The 21387-nt window shown below is 44.0% G+C and overlaps 1 protein-coding gene across 1 annotated transcript in view; it reads right to left on the bottom strand.

The window, feature by feature from the left end:
- The window catches only part of LOC115074756 (IQ domain-containing protein H-like), a 109979-nt gene that overhangs the window by 52860 nt on the left and 35732 nt on the right, over window positions 1–21387 (bottom strand). Inside the window, exons 6-8 of the mRNA XM_029574517.1 lie at window positions 1750–1870; window positions 1161–1292; window positions 106–308 (exon numbers count right to left, since the gene is read on the bottom strand). Coding sequence (XP_029430377.1) covers window positions 106–308; window positions 1161–1292; window positions 1750–1870 — 456 coding nt within the window. The remainder of the gene's footprint in view (window positions 1–105; window positions 309–1160; window positions 1293–1749; window positions 1871–21387) is intronic.

Here is a 21387-nt window from a genome sequence, read left to right as displayed (position 1 = left end):
AATTCAATAAAAATGCTAATAAAAAAAGAGAGATGTTTAATGGCTCCCTGATGAGACAGAGCTGTTTAGGGTCAGATTAGCAGCACAAGCTCCATTTGTCAGTACCTGTTCTTCAGCAGAGGGATAATACAGCCACTCTTCTAGCTGCGGCATTATCTGCATCTCTTTCTGCTCGTCTGTCCCGAAGATGCCGCACGGTGGAAGTGCAGTGTCACCTTGGCCAGGCTCACGTGTAGCATCAGTGAGCTTGGACTCCAGAGAAGCAGGGACTTCTAAGGGAACCTCTTCTGGCTGTCTAGAAACACTACCTGTCTCAATACATTAAAAAAAAACCATGAGTGTAATATTCCAGCAGAAATGCACAACAAGCTCCCCGTGCCAAGAGAGAAAGTCAAAGGGACTAATTCAGACTTTTTGGATTCTGGTGATTGGAATGGAGAGGGAGGCTAAGCAGGGCCAGTGCAAGGGTATTAGGTGCCCTAAGCGAAGCTTCTGCCTCGCGGCTGCCCCCCCTCCCCCCCTCCCAGCTCGAGTCAAACTGGTTTGGCTCAGTGACTTGAGCCAGTAATCAGGTTGGGTGAGGACAGAGGGGGGGGGGGGGGGTCGCTCAGTCGGCAGCAAGGCAGAAGAGACAGCCACCGCGGCACTGGCAGCTCAGTAGCTGCCGGCAGGATATTTCACCGACGATTGACGAGCGAGCTGTCCGTCCTCGCCTGACCCAACAAATTGGTTTGACTTGATCCGGTAGAGGGTGGCGCAACAACGGACAGGTCGGTGAAATGTCTGCCGGCAGCTGCTGAGCAGCCACTAATCGCCGTGGAGGCAGCAGCTCTCCCTTCTCTGCCTCGGCTGCTGCCCCTGGCACCCTAGGCCCCTGCTAGTACTTCCGCCAGGAGCTGAAACCATGACCCCAGGGAGCAGCTAATCCAGATACAGCCATTAGTGACAGCACTTGCAGTCTTCCTACAGTGAAGATCAAAGATCCGTTTTCTTTCTGCCAGTGCTCATTTCTCTAGCACCATCAACTTCAATCCGTTTCACCTAAAGGTTTCTCTCCCATTCTGGTTTTCCAATTCCCACATTCCCTGCAGAAAGCACTGAAAGTCGAAGGGCAGTGCGGACTTTCCTCTCACTGGTTCCCAGTTCCCTGCAGACAGTACCTGGCGGTGCTTCAGATGCAGCTATTTTCTGGAAGTCATAGAGAGGAGCAGGTCTGGGAAAAACGGGAGGAGGCAACACAGTGATTTTTGCAGGTGCAGGGATCAGGCCACGTTCAATAAGACTCAGAAGACCTAGGTACACAGAAGTATTTGTAAAGGCAGAATGTAGCATTATGATTGTTCATGACCTCCTTACATGTCCAGAGACGCTGGTATTTGGGCAAATATAACTAGGAGTTATATATAACTAGGAATAATACACTGGGCAGTATTGGTAAGGGCACTGGTAAGTGTGGGACCTTGGAGGCTGTAGCACTGGTGAGTACTGGTAAGTGTGGGACCTTGGAGGCTGTAGCACTGGTGAGTACTGGTAAGTGATGGACCTTGGAGGCTGTAGCACTGGTGAGTACTGGTAAGGGCATTGGTAATTATGGGACCTTCAAGTAGTGACAGAATCCCACACAGAGGGTAAGATGAAGATTTTAGGCCCAGCTGTTTACCCTTTGCGCTGGAATAACGAGGGAGGAAAATGAGAAATCCACTTTGTATGTTGGATCACCAGCGGCAGGTGCCAATCTCAGTCACTCACCTTTCTTTGTATCTTTCTCTTTCACTGGTGGTGGGGGAAGCGAGGCATCGATGCGATGGGAGGCAGGCAGCACTGTGAGATGCTGCACGGTGGGACCCTTCACAATCTTGTCAAGCTGCACCTGAGAGATAGGGAGGAGATCAGCTGTTAGCCAGCTCCGCACTCTCTCTCACCACAGATCTTTGGGCAATTTGCTAACATCCTTTATTCATTTAGGGGATAATTTTAAGGCAGGCCACCTAAATTACATGAGTAATACATGTGAAGATTACTGCAATTTTCAAAGCAGATTTACCCACACAAGTCTGCTTTGAAAATTAACACGCGACACCTTTTATTTTGTTTACAATTTGCAGAGAAACTGATGCACACACTTTTGAAAATCCAAAACCCAGAAGCTGGAATGCCAGCATTCAGTCTGGACTTTCTGTATCAGATGGGCAGTTTTGTAAAAGACCTGTCTGTGGTTAATGCACGGTTTTAGCCATGGAAATGTCTCATTTCAGAGCCTATCTGTTCCGAGCTAAACTCATTCTCTCTCCTCTCCTCTGTTTGCAGACAGTATCAAGATCTGCTTGGACCTCCTTCATTTCTGACCACATCAATTTCCTGAAGGGTGATAGTCAGCGCTACTTAGCTGGATAAGTTAGGACGATTCCAGCCTAGTAGTGGCAGCTGAAGATCTGGCCCCACTGAATGGCCACCACTTAGCTGGCTAAATAGTTATCTGGCTAAATAGTTATCTGGCTAAATAGTTAGCTGTTAAGTAATGGGCGGGGTGCGGATATTCTGGGGAGCAGCTGACTTAGTTGGATAAATTATCTGGCTGACTTTTCGGCCTAAAGGGCTGTCCTAAAGTTAGCCGGATAAACTTATCTGGCTATGCTGCTGAATATATGGGCTAAGTTATGTGGATAAGTTTATTCAGATAACTAGCAGAGCTGCATAGCAGTTCAATAGCTACCTCCTGATGTTTTATCCTAGAAAAAATGGCCAGGATCATCATCTCCATTCTCTCATATGCCTTGAGCTCAGGAGCTAAAATAGTGCAATACTAACCAGTCTAGGAAATAGCCACTTAACCGGGCCAATTTTCAAAGACTCGAGTGCCTTTCACCACACTAAAAATAGTTAACTTGTCTAAATCAGCCAGATCCAGGCCAGAGCAGTTTTAACCATTAGAAAGAATAGCAGAGTTGCTTACCTGTAACAAGTGTTCTCCAAGGACAGCAGGATGTTAGTCTTCACACATAGGTGACATCATCAGATGGAGCCCGGCACAGAACTTTGATCTCAAAGCATCTAGAACTTTCAAACATGCCCTACTGAGCACGTGCAGCTGTAGTCATCACCCTGCCCCCTAGGCAGAGTCCTCAGTCCAACTCCCAGGGAAGGCGGTTGGGTTTCGTGAGGACTCATATCCTGCTGTCCTCAGAGAACACCTGTTACAGGTAAGCAATGCTGCTTTTTCCAAGGACAAGCAGGATAGTAGTCCTCACACATGAGTGAATCCCAAGCTATAGGCTGTCCAAGCAGGATAAAGCGGGAAATCGCACGGTGCTGAAGCACTACCTCCCTCCCTTTTGCTTCCGAGGCAGCCGACCCACAAAGGGGTTTAGGCATGAAAAGAATTGGGTTATACAAAGAGAAAACCAGAGAAAAGACCGAGACACAAAACCCTGCTGCGTAGCAGAGGCACCTAAGGCAGGGGAGTGATGTGAGTGCCAGCAAGAAGCATACTTTGCATCACAGAAAACATTGCAAGCAGGGTTTCAGATCAGGAAACCCTGACAAAAGTAGGTCTAGAACCTCCGGGATACAGGAAAATGTCTAGAGATGTAAACAAGAGAAAGACTCTTGGACAAAGACCAAACAGTTTATTTCAGTGTAACAAGACAACCAATAAACCAACTGGGGCTCGAGACCTCCCCAGAAAGAAACACCTGAAGAACAGAATGCATTTGCAGAAGTGCGCCCCATGTTTGGCTGATAGGCAGAAAACCCAAGCAACACTTGGAAGAATAATCAGCATCAACGGCAGGGTCTGTGAAGACCCTATGTGCCAAAGCACCAGACATAGCTGACCACGCAGGACAGCATCAAGAGTTTCAGGGGATGAAAGGCAATCCCTGAATGGGATCGCTAGCCCAAACCCCTGAGCAGGGAGATACGTTAGGATGGATAGCCCTGCCCTGCTTCAGGCCTATCTACAGGATAGTTCAGGTGAGCAGAAGGCACTTTGGGCAACCTAGTGAAGTGAGAAAAGCTAAAGGCAGTACCGGCCAGAGCTTGGCGAAAATATAGGGAAAGTGGTGTCTCTTTCCCTGCAAGTATTCACTAAGATACACCACACAAGTATTCACTAAGATACACCACAAATGCCTTAGCTCCCCCCAACATTCCAACTGGAAGTCGGAAGGAGCAAAGAACACAAAGAGACAGACCACTGGACTAAGGGGTAAGAACAAGTCGCTAGATTGTATATCTCAACCCCAAGCGTAGGGAGTTACCCACCGAGACAGAGCTCTCAGCCTGCTTGGAACAGCTGAAACTGAGAGCGAATCCCCGGGAAAAGAAATCCAGAAACATTCCACTAAGAGACAGGAAGCCACAGTGCTGCAAGTGCAAACCCTGTCGAACAGGATTTCTTCACTGGCCTGGAAACTCTAAGGGTACCAGGGCAGGGGTGATCTCAGAACAGATTGCCCCGAACCTGGCTTAGGTATTAATAACTCAACCATGATAGCATACACTTCCCCCAAGGAAGCATGCGGTCCAGTACATGGAACAATCACTGCATGAACCAGGAGTCCCCTGCCCGCAGACACGGTTATCACTAAAATGGGGAAGTATAGCTTGCAAGCCACTGCAACCAAAGAGCAGTTCCTCTGTTACAGGATCCCTCGTCCCCCTACTCCCTCAACCATGGATATGGCGATAGGTTGAAAGGCATGCTCACCAATTGGATTAGAACTCTTCTCACTGAGGTAGGGACCCGCAGGCGAAAATGACAAGTAATAGTGGTGCTTATCAAAAAACGCCTATTGAGCTTAGCAGGTATTAAAGATGACTCCTGGATGGGAGAAACCTCTTATCTTCACTGGGGAGTTACTCTGGAAAGGCTCCCTTGTCAATCAGACCTGCTGTGCCTTAGGGCAGTGCTACTGCTTGACTGGCTTTCAGATCCCATTAGGAACTGAGAGTGACCACCAATCAGAAGCAGTGACATGCCTTCTCCGGGAAATGGGGAATGAGAGACACCCCTTGCAGGAGTGGACAACCAAGCGTCCAGAGGAGAATCCATGAGTTGCCCTGGAACCCAGTCAAATCCCCCCTTCCTGAAGGAACAGGAAAGCAACAGGAACTGGGATCTCCCAATCCTGAAAAACCTGTCAACACTCCAGTTGAGAGTTGAGGTACAACCACTGATATCGCTGAGGTTCAGAAGCGACCAATCTGTCACTGGCAGCCACCCTCAGATGGGGAAGTCCACCATGGTAATCAACGAAGGGGCCCCAGCAAAAACAGTCAGATGACCGCCACTGCCATTCCCCAGCCCTGGCCTACATGAGATGCACCGATTCAAAGAATCAAGGCTCCTGTTCAGCGATAAACCTGCCAGGGATGGAGTCCCAGGGGCTTCCCCATAGAAGGGATTTGTGACATGGAAGGGGGGGGGGGGGGGGGGGTCGAAAGCCATACTTTTCTTCTGAGGAAAAAGACTCCCAACGCTACCCTCCTGGTGTCTATTCCCCTTAGGGTTTGACCAGGAATGAAGTCCTATGTCAGTCCTGTGGCAGTGGTGCTCAATCTGTTGTGCTTGCCATGAGGGAAACACACACACACACAGCCCATACAGTAGAGGAGAACTGGAAAATAGAGCCCTTTGCTGTAAAAGCACACTGACCAGTACTCATTCAGTGGATGGCAGCACACCTATGACCCCACTCACCATGCTTGTGGTAGAATCCCACGTCACAGCAAGAACTGAGCACCACTTGCTAGAGAGTTGGTGGCTGCACGCTGCCAAAATCACAGAGTGTGTGATGACGCCTTCCTAGTCAGTGCTCCCCAGAACTATGTAGTGCAGAACTGATGAGGAGGCTGAGATCTTGTTGCAACGATAGCAAAACCCTGGCATGGCTGAGAACTGCACAGACAGGTAGAATACCACCTGCCATTGCCCAAGGTGCTTGGAGTAGATGCCTTGCCATACCCGACCATGTATGCTATGCTCCACTGTTACAGTAACTCCCAGTGGAGTGCATAGGAACAGTGTGACAGTGGCGACCCCAGTACCACTGGGGCTCTTGGCATTGCATGGTGATGGGTGGGTGATCTACAGCGTCACCCGCTCCAGTACCTGATAATGCTCCAAGACACTGGACACAGCCCTTGAAACTGCGTTGGGAATGGCTCACCACCATCTCTCTCGTGGCATGACAGCAGCAAAGTCCATGGCGATCGATGGTGCCCATGGAACTCTGCGGTAGTGCCTTTGACATTCAACCGCATCCACCAATGCCCACAGTATTGACAGCACCAGTAGGGCCCAAGCGCTTTCGCAGTCACCGATAATGGATCACATCACCAAATAACTCTGCACCCAGGGCTTCGACTGTGCTTGACCGAATCTTATAATCATAGAAATGACGGCAGAAAAGGACCAAATGGTCCGTCCAGTCTGCCCAGTAAGGCTGTGCCGTGTCGGTTACCCCATGCTTATATGTTTCCCAGACCATAAACGTCAGGGCCCTTGTTGGTTGATATTTGAATCCAGTTCCCCAATACCCCTCACCCCCCCATGCTTATCAGTTTCCCACACTAGCCCTCATTGATTGCTGTTGAATCCAATTCCCTGCTCTGCGTTGCTGTTGAAGCAGAGAGCAATGTTTGAGTTGCATCACAGTCCGCATCAACAAGTTACTCCCGTACTTGTTTCCCCAGTCCGTAAAAGTCGGGCCCTCGATTGCTGAACAAATCCAGTTCCCCTTCTCCCCCTGCTGTTGAAGCTGAGAGCAATGATGGGGTAATGCATCTACAGTATCAATGTTTATTGGTTTAGGGTAATAACTGCCGCACCATCAAGTTATTGCATGCACTCTTTTCTTCATTTCCATCCTTTAGCCTTTAGGGTTCCACATGCCCATTTGAATTCCTTCACTGTTTTGGTTTTCACCACCTCCTCTAGAAGGGCGTTCCAGGCATCACTACCATCTTCATGAAGAAATATTTTCTGACGTTGGTTCTGAGGCGTCCTCCTTGGAGTTTCATTTCGTGACCCCTAATTCTACTGATTTCTTTCTAACGGAAAAGGTTTGACATTTGCACATCTTTAAAACCTTTTAGGTATGTAAAGGTCTTTATCAAATTACTCCTGCGCCTCCTCTCTTCCAGGGTGTACATATTCATATCCTTCAGGCTCTCCTCATAGGTTTTCTGATACTGACCCCACACCATTTTGGTAGCCTTGATCAGTTTGATGGTTTATAGCGCCATCCCCAGCACCACAGGCGACTGCGGACAACAGCCCAGCAGCACAGATAGAGACTCCGGTGCCCGAAGGCATAGATGGACTGGCAGTACCAAGAATGTCAGGGATGCCTGCAGGCAGAGGCTCTGTAGCCCCATCATGGCTCATCGGTGCCCAGAGGAACTAATGACTGCCAGCACCATCGACTGTTCCCCTGGGCTCACCTATCATAGTAACATAGTAATGACAGCAGAAAAAAACCAAAATGATCCATCCAGTCTGCCCAGCAAGCTTTCCAAGGTAGTAACTGCTGCTCCGTGCAGGTTACCCCCAAGCTTTTTTAAAATTTATTCCCATCCTCTAGCCTTTAGGGATCCACAGTGTTATCCCATGCCCCATTGAAATCCTTCACAGTTTTAGTCTTCACCACTTCCTCCGGAAGGGCATTCCAGGCATTCACCACCCTCTCAGTGAAGAAATATTTCCTCACATTGGTTCTAAGTCTTCCTCCCTGGAGTCTCAAATGGAAACATCTGAGGATGTCGATGCTGCTAGCTTGATGGCTTCCCTTCCCAGCGGCTATAGCTGACGATAGCATCGTTAGCGCTCATTAACACCAATGGTGCACGAATCCAGGCAGGGCCTCAGATGCCCCCCCCAATCCCAGCAGTTTAGGGCTCCCAAGATCATCAGCCTCCACAGTACCCGATAGCTGTAGGAGAGTGATGGGACAGAACAATACCCCCTCAGTGCCCCACCGGGACACTGCCAAGGGCCTCAAGGGCACCAGATCACTGCGCCTGGATGCCTCGGCATACCAGGGTGCCTTGAGTAAATGGTGACCCCAGCGCTTGATCCATTCAAGGCCAAACTGTGGCACTCAAGGGCTCTTAAGAGTCCTGGCGGTCGACAGCCTCGGGGACGACCAGGGTGCTCAATGGCGATCCCAGGGCCTCGTTGGTGGTGCTCGATATTGTAGAGAGCAACAATGAAAGGCATCAGTGGCCAACATGTCCGATGATAAAGGAAAGAAAACAGCTGCAGCTCTAGAAAAGAACCACTTACAAAAACTATGTGGAGAGAGCAAAGCTGAATACTGTGAGACACACTGCTCCATGGGGGGGAAAAGAAAAAAAAGGAGACCAAGGGACTCTGCCTAGGGGGCAGAGTGATGACTACAGCTGCACATGCTCAGTACAGCACGTTTTGAAAGTTCTAGAATCTTTGAGATCAACGTTCAGTGCCAGACTCCATCCGATGATGTCACCCATGTGCAAGTCCTGCTGTCCTAGGAGATATGGGTTTTTCAGAGGCGTACTTGGAATCTATGCACACACAATTCATTTAGAAAAATGTAATTGTAGAGTAGGCATGCTGCTCACACGTGCATTTCCCACCATCGGATAACACGCAGCTCATTTTAGAGGACATTGCTGAAAGACATTTATTTATGTAAATAGCGACTTGTGTGTAAACTAGCCGCCCTCAATGTGCCAAAAGGCTGCGGGTTGCAACTCTAAGCGTTGAATTTAGCCACACTTAGCAGAGTCACCAGGCAGGTCACAGCCCAGAGAAGCAGCCAGCAAACAGACTGATATCATTTGCAAAGAAGCTTAGCAATAAATCCCATCTCTGCTGGGCACAGTTTCATTAAGACTTATTAAGGTAACAACTCAGACACTGTTCCTACTGATTAGGAACACGTTGTACAATTGTTTGGTGTCATTAATTTATGTAATTTAGAATAAAAAAAGTTAATTAAATCCAAACAAGATATTGTGATTTCTGCAGTGTGAAGCTGGTGCAGTCGTTAATAATGAAACTATTACCAGTCTGCGGCAGCGTAATGGCTGTGATGGAGAGGCCGCGTGTCCCCTCCAGAGACAGGCTTCTGTGTGCAAAGACTGATGGCAGAGAAGGGGATGCCCTGTCACCAGACCCATCTGTACTACTTATCTTCTTCAGTTTTCCTGGGATATGTGAAGCCTGTCTTGACTGTGCCCCATTGCATGAATGCACTTGCAGTCCTGTTCTTCTTTAGGCAGATTGGAACTACAAGTCCAGACATTCAATGGGGCACAACCAGGATTCACTTCCTCTGTTCCAGCTGGAAGGGCATGTGTCTGTTTCTCTGATTCTTGGGCTCCAGTCCCTTCATCATATCCCACACACTATATCAGGGGTGGGCCTGCACACCCCTCCTGCTGAAGTAGCAGAATCTCCAGCAGCAGTGTGGCTGCTGCCTTTCCAGGCTCCTCTGCAGGCCAGCTGGGACTACAGGAAGGGCGCAGATTGGGTAGTGGGCTGGGCAGGCAGAAAATGCCTGGGAACTTTGCTTTCTATAACATTACATACATATAATGGCATGACTTAAGCAATGACTAAATGTAATCACATAATATACATAGGCATGAACATTGACAATGTAAATCAATGGGGCAATCTAGAGTTTTAACTAAAGGTACTAGAATAAGAGGTTAGTGGCTTATAAGATAAGTTTTAGATTTTTTTTATTTTGAGTTGGCCATAGAAACAGTCCTGTGCCTTTTTACCTAATGTCTGTGTATCAGTACTCTGGACCATAAAAGTTCAGGTCCAGTGTTCACTATCGTCTGAAACTAAATCCTTGCCCAAACCCCTCACCCCATCCCCCACAAGCTGTTGAGGTGGAGAGCGATGTTGCAGTTGCATCAAAAGCAGCTAAACTGAGGGGAGTATGTGAGTGAGTGAGGGAGAGAGGCATACGAGAAAAAAAATCGTCCACTCCCAGCTCTCTGACTACATAGAAACAAACAACATACTTCACCCCTCCCAATTTGGATTCAGGAAACATTTAAGCACGGAAGCATTACTCCTGTCACTAAATGACACAGTACTTCGAGAATTCGACAAAGGACTAAGTTACATTTTATTACTCCTGGATTTATCAGCCGCCTTCGACACAATCAACCATTCCATTTTACTCGACAGACTATCTGAAATAGGGGCAACTGGTACTATACTAAAATGGGTCACCTCCTATTTATCACAAAGAAGTTTCCAAGTAATATTCAACAACATCCTATCAAATAAAGTAAACCTAAATACAGGAGTCCCACAAGGATCTGCCCTGTCAGCTACACTTTTCAACATCTATCTCCTACCAATTTGTCACACACTGGATCGCCTAGGTCTGACTCATTTCCTATACGCTGATGACATTCAAATATTGGTTCCAATACAGAATACGCTTGAAGAAATCTACGAGAGAATAACCATTTATCTCGCAGAAATCAAACAATGTCTATCCACCCTAAAACTCATAATAAACATCAAGAAAACTGAATTAATCATCCTAGACAAAAAAAAGTCAATGACTCACCCATCCAACCACTCAAAACAGAAAACCCCAAAACACTAATCTCTCCTGTTAACCATGCTAGAAACCTAGGAATCACCATAGACAAAGAATTATCATACAAAACCCACATAACAAATAAAATTAAAAAAGGATATCACAAATTACTTACACTCAGATGTCTTAAGCCTTTCCTTACACAGAATGATTTCAGAACAGTCCTGCAAATACTCATATTTTCCAACATAAGACTACTGCAATGCCCTACTCCTTGGCCTACCTCTTGCTACCATCCGTCCACTCCAAATACTACAGATCGCAGCCGCCAGAATTCCAACAGGAACAAAGAAACACGAGCATATTACTCCAACCCTCATCTCTTTACACTGGCTCCCAATAAAATACAGAATAAACTACAAAGTTTTAACAATCCTCCACAAATTAAATCACAGGACAGCAAAACTACTGGCTAAGCAAACACATCAAACTATACACTCCAAAAAGGAACCTTCGCTCAACGAATAAAGGCCTCCTCAAAATCCCTCCCGTAAGAACCACTCATCTGATCACAACCCATGAAAGAGCTATATCCATCGCCAGCCCTGCACTATGGAACTCATTACCAACCAATTTAAGAACACAACTAAACACCAAAACCTTTAAAAAAGAATTAAAAACCTGGCTTTTCACCAGAGCCTACTCAGATGCACTCAACCATCAACACCAACAAACACCCAATGCAACACCAAGAAAACAGAGATACCATCGTGTCCACCCGTGGAATCAAATCACAACCACAAAACCCACTATACATCCTTCAAGAACCTTTCCAATATGTAATAACAAACACACACTTCCAGATGCTTCTATTTTACCTAACTTGTTCACCTATTATTACATTGAAATGAAGCATCAAGTTATCCAAACAAACTGAATCAACTGAGAGGAAATCAAACTGAAAATACCTGTCATAGTGCTAAGAAATGTTTCTTGATGCAAACTTTCAGGTGTGCATGCCAGCCTTCTCTCGCCTTTCTCAGTGTCGCCCTCTTTCCTTCTGTATGGCCAGAGCTCTAGAAGGCTGATTATGAGCAAGTTCTAGACTGGATCAGAATCAGAACCAGGAACTAGTCAGGAATCTGTTTCCAAGGAGACACTAGTCTGCATGGCAATCCAGTGGGAGCACTGAGAGGAGAGGATCACCTTGTTGGTGGCTGAAAAGAGTTGATAAGTACTGCTTGGGGATCGCCTGGTAACGTGCCTACCTGGTGCGAAGGTGGCGGACCTCACATGTCATCTAGATAGGATTTGAGACAGTGCTGGGGGGGGGGGGGGAGCCGGCTGTCGTGATATATCTGGGCACAAACAACATTGGAAAATGTGGGAGGGAGGTTCTGGAAGCCAAATTTAGGTTCTTAGGTAGAAAGCTGAATCCAGAGCCTCCAGGGTGGCATTCTCTGAAATGCTCCCTGTTCCACGCGCAGGTCACCAGAGGCAGGCAGAGCTCCGGAGTCTCAATGAGTGGATGAGACGATGGTGCAAGGAAAAGGGATTCAGTTTTATAAGGAACTGGGGACCATTTTGGGCAGGGAGGAGTGTTTTCCGAGAGATGGGCTCCAGCTTAGCCAGGCTGCTGATACTAACCTTTAAAAAGAGAGATAGAGCAGCTTTTAAACTAAATCAAAGGGGAAAGCCAACAGTCACACAGCAGTACATGGTTCGGAGGGAGGTATCTTCGAAGGATACTAATGAAGCATTAGAGTTAGGGCATCCTGACAGAGAGGTTCCAATAACAGAAACATAGAAATGACAGCAGAAAAGGGCCAAATGGTCCATCCAGTCTTCCCAGCAAGCTTATGTTAGTATCTACTGCGCCATACAAGTCACCCCTATAGTTATCTGTTTCCCAGCCTGTCAAAGTCAGGGCCCTTGTTGGTTGCTATTTGAGTCCAATTCCCTGTTATCTCTTGCCATTGAAGCAAAGAACAATGTTGGCGCTGCATCAACAATATAAAGGCTTATTAAGGTAGTAACCGCCATATCGGAAAGTTACGCCCATGCTTGTTTTCCCAGACTGTGCAATTCAATGTCAGTGTTGGTTGCTGTCTTCATCTAATTTCCCCTTTCCCCCTGCCGTTGAAGCAGAGAGCAATGATGAAGTTGCATCAACAGCATAAAGGCTTTTTGGTTAAGGACAGTAACCGCCACACCAGCAAGTTACCCCCATGTACTCTTTTCTTCATTTCCATGTTCTAGTCTTAAAGGATCCACAGTGTTTATCCCATGCCCCTTTGAAATCTTTTACTGTTTTTGTCTTCACTACCTCCTCCGGAAGGGTATTCCAGGCATCCACCATCCTCTCCATGAAGAAATATTTCCTGATGTTGGTTCTGAGTTGCCCTCCCTGGAGTTTCATTTCGTGACCCCTAGTTCTTCTGATTTTTTCCCCCAACAGAAAAGGTTTGTCATTGATTGTGCATCATTAAAACCTTTCAGGTATCTGAAGGTCTGTATCACATCTCCCCTGCACCTCCTCTCCTCCAGGGTATATAGATTATATAGAAACATAGAAAGGACGGCAGAAATATAGAAACACAGAAATGACAGCAGAAAAGTAGTCCAAGTGCCTATAATTAAAAACTCATCTGAGCTAAAAGATTCCATTCTGTCTAAGATCCGGTGAAATTCCATTCCACCGGATCTTAGACAGGAACCCTGCCTTCCAACATTTAGAAAAAGGCTTAAGACTTGGCTGTTTAAACAAACCTTTCCAGACCCTAACTGAATCTCAATTCAACAACAACTATAGACAGTCGCTTCAGAATATTGTAAATAATTACTCCTCTTTCTGTTACATTTCTCTAGCTTTTTCTTCTTTCCCCAGTTTTGAGCAGCCTTGTTTTATTATAACTTCATTGTTTCTCTTCACTTGTTCCATGTTTCAAGTTCATTTTACACCCCTTGTTAATTGTAAACCAGCATGATGTGATTGTATCATGAATGCCGGTATAGAAAAAAAACTCTAAATAAATAAATATTCCAATTTATCTATCAACTGAAAAGCAGAATGTTAATACAAACAAAAAACACACTTTGAAATGTTTGTATGCTAAAGCCAGAAGTCTAAGAAGTAAGATGGGAGATTAGAGTGATTAGCAGTGAATGATGACATAGACTTTGCATCTCAGAGACATGGTGGAAAGAGGATAACCAATGGGAAAGTGCTATACCGGGGGTACAAATTGTATATCACAATGATAGGAAGGAGCAACTGGGTTGGGGAGGTGGCGCTTTATATCCGGGAAAGCAAGAGTCCAACAGGATCAGGATCGTGCACAATAGAATCTTTATAGGTAGAAATCCCTTATATGTTGGGGAAGAGTATAGAAATAGGAGTATACCTGCATCCACCTGGCCAAAATGATGGAGACGGACGATAAAATGCTAAGAGAAATTAGGGAAGCTAACCAAATTGGTAATGCAGTAATAATGGGAGACTTCAATTACCCCAATAATGACTGGGTAAATGTAACATCAGGACATGCTTGAGAGATAAAGTTCCTGGATGGAATAAATGACAGTTTAATGGAGCAACTGGTTCAGGAATCAAAGAGAGAGGGAGCAATTTTAGATCTAATTCTCAGTGGTGCACAGGATTTGGTGAGAGAGGTAACGGTGGTGGGGCCGCTTGGCAATAGTGATCATAATATGATCAAATTTGAATTAATGACTGGAAGGGGGACAGTAAGTAAATCCACGAATCTAGCACTAAGCTTTCAAAAGGGAAACTTTGATAAAATGAGAAAAATAGTTAAAAAAAAATTGAAAGGGAAAAAAAAGTGTGCAACAGGTATGGACACTGTTAAAAAATACCATCTTAGAAGCACAGTCCAGATGTATTCCACGCATTAAGAAAGATGGAAGGAAAGTCAAACGATTGCCAGCATGCTAAAAGGTGAGGTGAAAGAGGCTATTTTAGCCAAATTCAAAAATTGGAAGAAGGATTCATCAGAAGAAAATAGGATAAAGCATAAGCATTAGCAAGTTAAATGTAAGACATTGATAAGACAGACTAAGAGAGAATTTGAAAAGAAGTTGGCCATAGAGGCAAAAACTCACAATAAAACCTTTTCTTTTCTTTGGTGTTTACTGAAAAGGATGTTGGGGAGATACCCGTTCTGGAGACTGTTTTCAAGGATGAGGATTCAGATGAACTGAACCAAATCAAGGTGAACATGGAAGATGTGGTAGGCCAGATTTACAAACTGAAGAGTAGTAAATCACCTGGACTGGATGGTATAAACTCCAGGTTCTGAAAGAATGGAATTTCTGTACTTGGACCGGTGCGTTTTAATATATTTATAAATGATATGAAAAGGGGTACAATGAGTGAGGTGAACAAATTTGTAGATGACACAAAATTATGCAGAGTAGTTAAATCTCAAGTGGACTGTAACAAATTGCAGGAGGACCTTGTGAGACTAGAAGATTGGGCTTCTGAATGGCAGATGAAATTTAACATGGGCACGTGCAAGGTGATGTATATAGGGAAAAATAACCCTTTCTATAGTTATACAATGTTAGGTTCTATTTTAGGAGTTATCACCCAGGAAAGAGATCTAGGCTAAAAAAAGAACTAAAACAAACAAACTTTGATTTCGATCTCTCCACCTTTTGAAGTAGGCCTTTTTAAATCTAAATTACTCCAGGTGTGTTTAGTTTATTGCCTTCCAGGCCTGTTAGAGCACAATCGCTCCCCTTTGACTGAATTACTAGCCAAAAATCTAGATAAAGATGTTCCATCTATTATCTTCGGTGACGTTAATCAAATGCAAATGTCCAACCACCTTCTTCAGCATGTCAAGGTTTTCTGAAACTCTCTCAGCTGTGGGATGGGATCAGATTATAAAAAATGCTACATACAAAGCAGAACATATCCTTGATTTAGTTTTCATCAATAATGATATAGCAGAATATACTCCTGTAAGTTGTACTCCATTCCCTGCTCTGATCATACACTAATACAAAGCACCATTTCTGTTGAATCTAACCCTGCTGTTATTCAGAAGCAGGAGTTGAGTTTCTCCTACCGGAAACCGATTAAGAGTGATGATTTATCTATATGGCTTCCTGACGCTCTAGATAATATTAACCATTCGAACATAGATAAAGCTATCAAATCTTGGGTGAATATAACTACAAGTATTGCTGTTGAACTATTACTAAAAAATAAAAAGGAACAGGAGGAATAAACCCTGGTACAACACCGAAATTCATGAATCAAAAAAAAAAGACTCCTCAGACAAAAAGGAAGAAGATGGCATAAACACCCATCTAATAATTCATTAAGGATTTACAGAGCAGCCCTCTCTAAGTACAGGCAGTTAATTAATACTACAAAAAACTTCAAAATATTAAATTCAGTCCTAGACTGCTCTTTTCTATGGTTAAGGTCTAACAGATACACCTAGGGACGACTTAGTGTTACCAGCCAATAAAAGTAATCAGTTTGCCCATTTTTTTAAAGAAAAGATCCAAAACCTTCTTAATAAGATTCTATCTGCTTCATAACAATCGATTGCTCTAAAACCACCAGATATTCTTTCCTGGTCTTCATTCCAAAGCGTTTCCACCATAGAAATTGAAACTATTACAAAATTAAACCCGGCAACACATCCTTTGGACTCAGTTCCCAGTATAACCTTAAAACTGCTTACTGAGCTTATATCTTCCTCTGTTACAAAGATTATTAATCTATCATTAAATGAAGGTAAAATCCCTTCGCCGTTAAAATGTGCAGTGGTTAAACCAATTTAAAAAAAGAAACTCTGATCCTACCATGTTTGATAACTTTAGGCCTATATCCAACCTACCTTTTATAGCTAAGATATTAGAAGAGATTGTTGAAGCTCAACTCACAGAGCACATTGATAGGCAATATATGTTTTCCCTCTCAATTTGGGTTTAGAAAAAAATTTAATACCGAAACTCTACTTCTTGCTCTTTCAGACACCGTATTAAGAGGCTTCGATGCAAGCCAATCATATTTATTGGTCCTACTCAACCTATCCTATTTAAATAATCAATCCTTTCAAGTAAAACTTGGTAACTCCTTATCCGATAAAGTCAGTCTTGACTCTGATGTAGCACAAGGTTCATCCTTATCCACTACTCTTTAATATATACATGCCACCAGTGTCAACTCGTGACTGGTTTAGGGATTACACGTTATCTATACACGGATGACATTCAATTTCTGGTTCCAATTAAAGACATAATCAGTAATGCTCTGAAATTAGTCCAGATTTTCTGTAAGTAAACAATTATTAACCCACATGAAACTGGTCCTGAACCTAAACAAAACTGAAAATCATATTATTAAATAATAAAATACATTCTAACGATTCTTTTCTTTTTAAAATGGACTCTACCAAAATTGAATTAGTCAACCATGCAAGAGATTTGGGAGAAATTGCTGACAGCGATTTAAAAATGAGAAAAATATATTAGTAAAAAATTAAAGGATGGATATAAACAACTACTTCTTACTCTGGATAATTTCCGTCCCGTATTACAGACATTATTATTCACAAATCTGAATTATTGCAACTCTCTTTCACTAAGCCTACCAGGTTGTACTATAAGACCATTAAAACTGTTACAGAATGAGACAGCAAGGGTTTTAAACGGTGGCAAAACGTTTGATCATATCAAACCAATTTTAAGCTCCCTGCATAATTCAGAATTGAGTTTAAAGTACACTGTCCTGTACAGATTTTTATTTATGGTAAAAATACAGAATACCTCAATGTTGCATTGCATTTCTGTACCCCACAACGAAATCTCAGATCAGCTAATAAAGGTCTTTTGGCTGTGCCCTCCATTCAATCGGCCCAGCTAAGTGAAGTTACAGAGAGAGCTATTTCACTGGAAATCTTTGCCACCTGACTTGAGAATGCAGGCTGATTTTACATCTTTTAAAAAACAACATTTTAAAACATGGCCATTTAAAAAAGCATTTGAAAGCAGTGAGTAATATGATTGACCTTTTTTCAACTAGGTGACTCTGATAACCAAGGAATAAATCAATCATTAATAGTATCGCTGGGAAAATTATAATAAAGGAGACATGTTGTTTATTTGTTTTTTACTCAACTATGTTAATTTTATTAGGCCTTGCACCTGTTTTTGATATTTTTATTGTATTTTAATGTATTTGTAATTTCTGTTTTATTTTTCTATTTTACTGTATCATTTTTCTTTTTATACTTTATGTAAACCGTTGTAAAAGAATACTGAACAATGGTATATAAAAGTTTTAAATAAATAATAAATAAATAGGCATTGAAATCATCAGTTCAGTGTGCTGTAGCAATAAAAAACAAACAAACAGAATGTTAGGAATTATTAAGAAGAGAATGACAAATAAAACGATGGATGTCATAATGCCTCTGTATCACTCCATGATGAGACCGCACCTTGAATACTGTGTACAATTCTGGTCGCCGCATCTCAAAAAAGATATAGTTACACTGGAGAAAGTGCAGAGAAGGGCAACCAAAATGATAGGGGAGCTGTTCCATGCCCCTTATGAGGTAAGGCAAAGGAAGTTAGGGCTGTTCAGCCTGTAGAAGAGTCATCTGAGGGAGGAAATGATAGAAGTCTACAAAATCATGAAAGGACTTAAACAAGTTAATGTTAATCGATTATTTAGTCTCTCAGATAATAGAAGGAACAGGATGCCCTCCATGAAGTTAGCAAATAGCTCATTTAAAACAAAATCGGAGAAAATTCTTTCACACAACACATAATTTAGCTCTGGAATTCATTGCCAGAGGATGTGGTTACAGCAGTTAGTGTAACTGGATTTAAAAAAAGGTTTGGATAAAATGCCTAGAGGAAAAATCCATAAACTGCTATTAATTAAAAAGCAATAGTAGCTTGAGATCTATTTATAAGAATATAAGAAATTGCCATGCTGGGTCAGACCAAGGGTCCATCAAGCCCAGCATCCTGTTTTCAACAGAGGCCAAACCAGGCCACAAGAACCTGGCAAGTACCAAAATACTAAGAAGATCCCATGCTACTGATGCAATTAATAGCAGTGGCTATTCCCTAAGTCATTTTTATTAATAGCAGGTAATGGACTTCTCCTCCAAGAACTTATCCAATCCTTTTTTGAACCCAGCTACACTATCTGCACTAACCACATCCTCTGGCAACAAATTCCAGAGCTTAATTGTGCGTTGAGTGAAAAAGAATGTTCTCCGATTAGTCTTAAATGTGCCCCATGCTAACTTCATGGAATGCCCTCTAGTCCTTCTATTATTCGAAAGTGTAAATAACCGAGTCACATCTACCCGTTCTAGACCTCTCATGATTTTAAAGACCTCTATCATATCCCCCCTCAGCCGTCTCTTCTCCAAGCTGAACAGCCCTAACCTCTTCAGCCTTTCCTCATAGGGGAGCTGTTCCATCCCCTTTATCATTTTGGTTGCCCTTCTCTGTACCTTCTCCATCGCAATTATATCTTTTTGGCATTTGACAGTCCCTCATGAGAGGCCAGAGAGGACACAGCCTTCGCAAGGGCAGTACTAAGTGGGCCACGGGCAGCCTCCTATCCTGTTCGGGAGTTGCTTTTTTTCATCCCATTGGTCCTGAGTCCATCTGCTACACGCTAGGAAATGGAGAAATTACTTACCTGATAATTTCGTTTTCCTTAGTGTAGACAGATGGACTCAGCATCCCGCCCCCGGCTGCCCCAGAAAACGAGAACCTCTGATAACAAACCTAGAGACTAAGCTAATACGGGTAAGCCATGGCCTACCCCTAGTTCAAGACACCCACAGTTTGTCTGGTGTCGGCGTTGATTGAGTGCACTGGCGCTCTCCAGTTTAAAAAATTTTTTTCAGTTGAACCAGTTAAGAGTTCAAACAAGTTTAATCCAGTTATTTAAGTAAACATATATCCACAATGGCTTTTCAAGGAGAATACTGAAGAGCTAAGCTGAGCTTTCCAGATTAGTAATCTGCAGCCTTTATATGGTCTTAGTTAATCCCTTCAGCAAATGAACGGAGAGGATCTGCATTTTATACTTACAACCTACACAGTTCTGCTCTATATAAAGAACTTGGGCTCGACTTGCAGGATGTTGTCCAAGGACAGCCACAAAGGTTTATGTCTCACAACATTCATTGACCTAATATTGGTATCATCACTAGCTTTGGGGATGCTTTGCTTACCAAACTTTACTTTGAGGGATAACATGAGACTTCCTTTTATAAACACTGAGTTACTGCAAAGTGAAAGTAGACTGCAAAGATCAGGAGGTATTTTTGAATATGACGATGCTGGATAGGTAGCCGACATTATCTCAAAGCACATCTTGGACAGTAACTCAATGTGTAAAAGAAGTCCACGTTTCACGGCAGTAAGAAGACGGTCCAAAGGCTTCAGTCATGCAGGGTGACTTTTCTCACTGGGATGAGACAAAAAATGTAGGCTTTTACGGGTAGACTCAACTGTCTTCTATAAAAAAGACAAAAAAAGAAGAAGAAGAAGAAGAAGAAGAAGAGCACACGTCCCCTTTAAACTACTCTCAGGGAAAAACCTCAGCATAGGAAGGCCCACTACTGACACCTTCTGAATTGCACTCTCTGTCAAAACTCTGCACAGAGCAGGTGTGAGGAAGAAGGGATGCAGAACTTCTGCAGACAGCACAGCTGTTTCTGCAGAGAGGGACAAGCAGCAGCACAGAAGGAAAAGCGCGCTGGCTTGAATGACAATACATTTCCCACACGGGCAGAGGGCCAGCTTACGGCAGGCACCAAATCACGGGCCCCGTCTTATTGGAATTCAGGGATGGGCCTCGGTTCGTGTCCAGAGACAGCTGTAAAGCAGCCGCCCGTAGCATCGCAAGCAGGCGCCCAGCTTTGATTTCAAGGGAAGTTGCTAGCTAGGTGCGGCGATGGTGGCTTTCCCTGCACCCCTGCCTAGCAAAATGACAGCCGATCTCACACTCCAGATGACAAGAACAGGATAAAAAAAAAAACAAAAACCTGAAACAAATGGCGACCTTTGCAAAGATTAATTTGTTTACCAGCAAACTGTTCCCTTCTCTGTCATCTGCAATAGGAGGTGACCTTCATAGGCAGAGCTTTGGCTGGTGCGGATGCTGACTGTAGTCATCTGTTCACACACAACTCCACCACAATTAGTTCTCTTTACCTTGTTTCTCTGTTTTTATTAATTCCCTGCGCTTCTCACGACGGTTTCAGAAACGCAAGATGCGCCTTTGGAATTACTGGAGCACGACATTAATTTGTTTAACTCTAATTCTGTATCTGCACCAAAAGTAGGCAGGCACCGAGCGGTTTCAGACACTGCCTCTTCTCCTCCTCCGTTCCAGTCTGAGATGAATGGAGCGCAGGTCTTACAGCTCGATAATGGCGGGACTGGAGAATGTCCCAAAGCTGATGCTGTGCGAGAGCTCTCCGTGCGGCCTGCAGATACCGAAGGAAGAAATACCTAGCTCATTTTAAAATGGCAATTGGCTGGGGCGGAGAGACGAGAAGGAAAGAGAATCCGTGCTGGAGTAAATGAAAGGGTTCCCAGTTAGGGTGGGTGAAGGGACCTGCAGCGGCCCAAGCTCAGAAAAAGAAAGCTCCTTCTAGGTCAGTTCTCAGAAGTCTCTCTCTGTTTTGGCCGGTTTTAGCTGAATGTATAGAGGCAGCAGCTCAGGGATGAGGAAATGAATGCCTGGAATCCATACCAGGGCAACGGGAAGGGAAGGCTGGAAACTCTGTAGGCAGGGGCCAACCTGAGTGGG

The sequence above is a fragment of the Rhinatrema bivittatum genome, chromosome 13 (genome assembly GCF_901001135.1).
Source record: "Rhinatrema bivittatum chromosome 13, aRhiBiv1.1, whole genome shotgun sequence".
NCBI classification, from domain to species: Eukaryota; Metazoa; Chordata; class Amphibia; order Gymnophiona; family Rhinatrematidae; genus Rhinatrema; species Rhinatrema bivittatum.
Note: the sequence above shows the minus strand (reverse complement) of the source record. Positions and strands in the feature narration are given on the sequence as shown.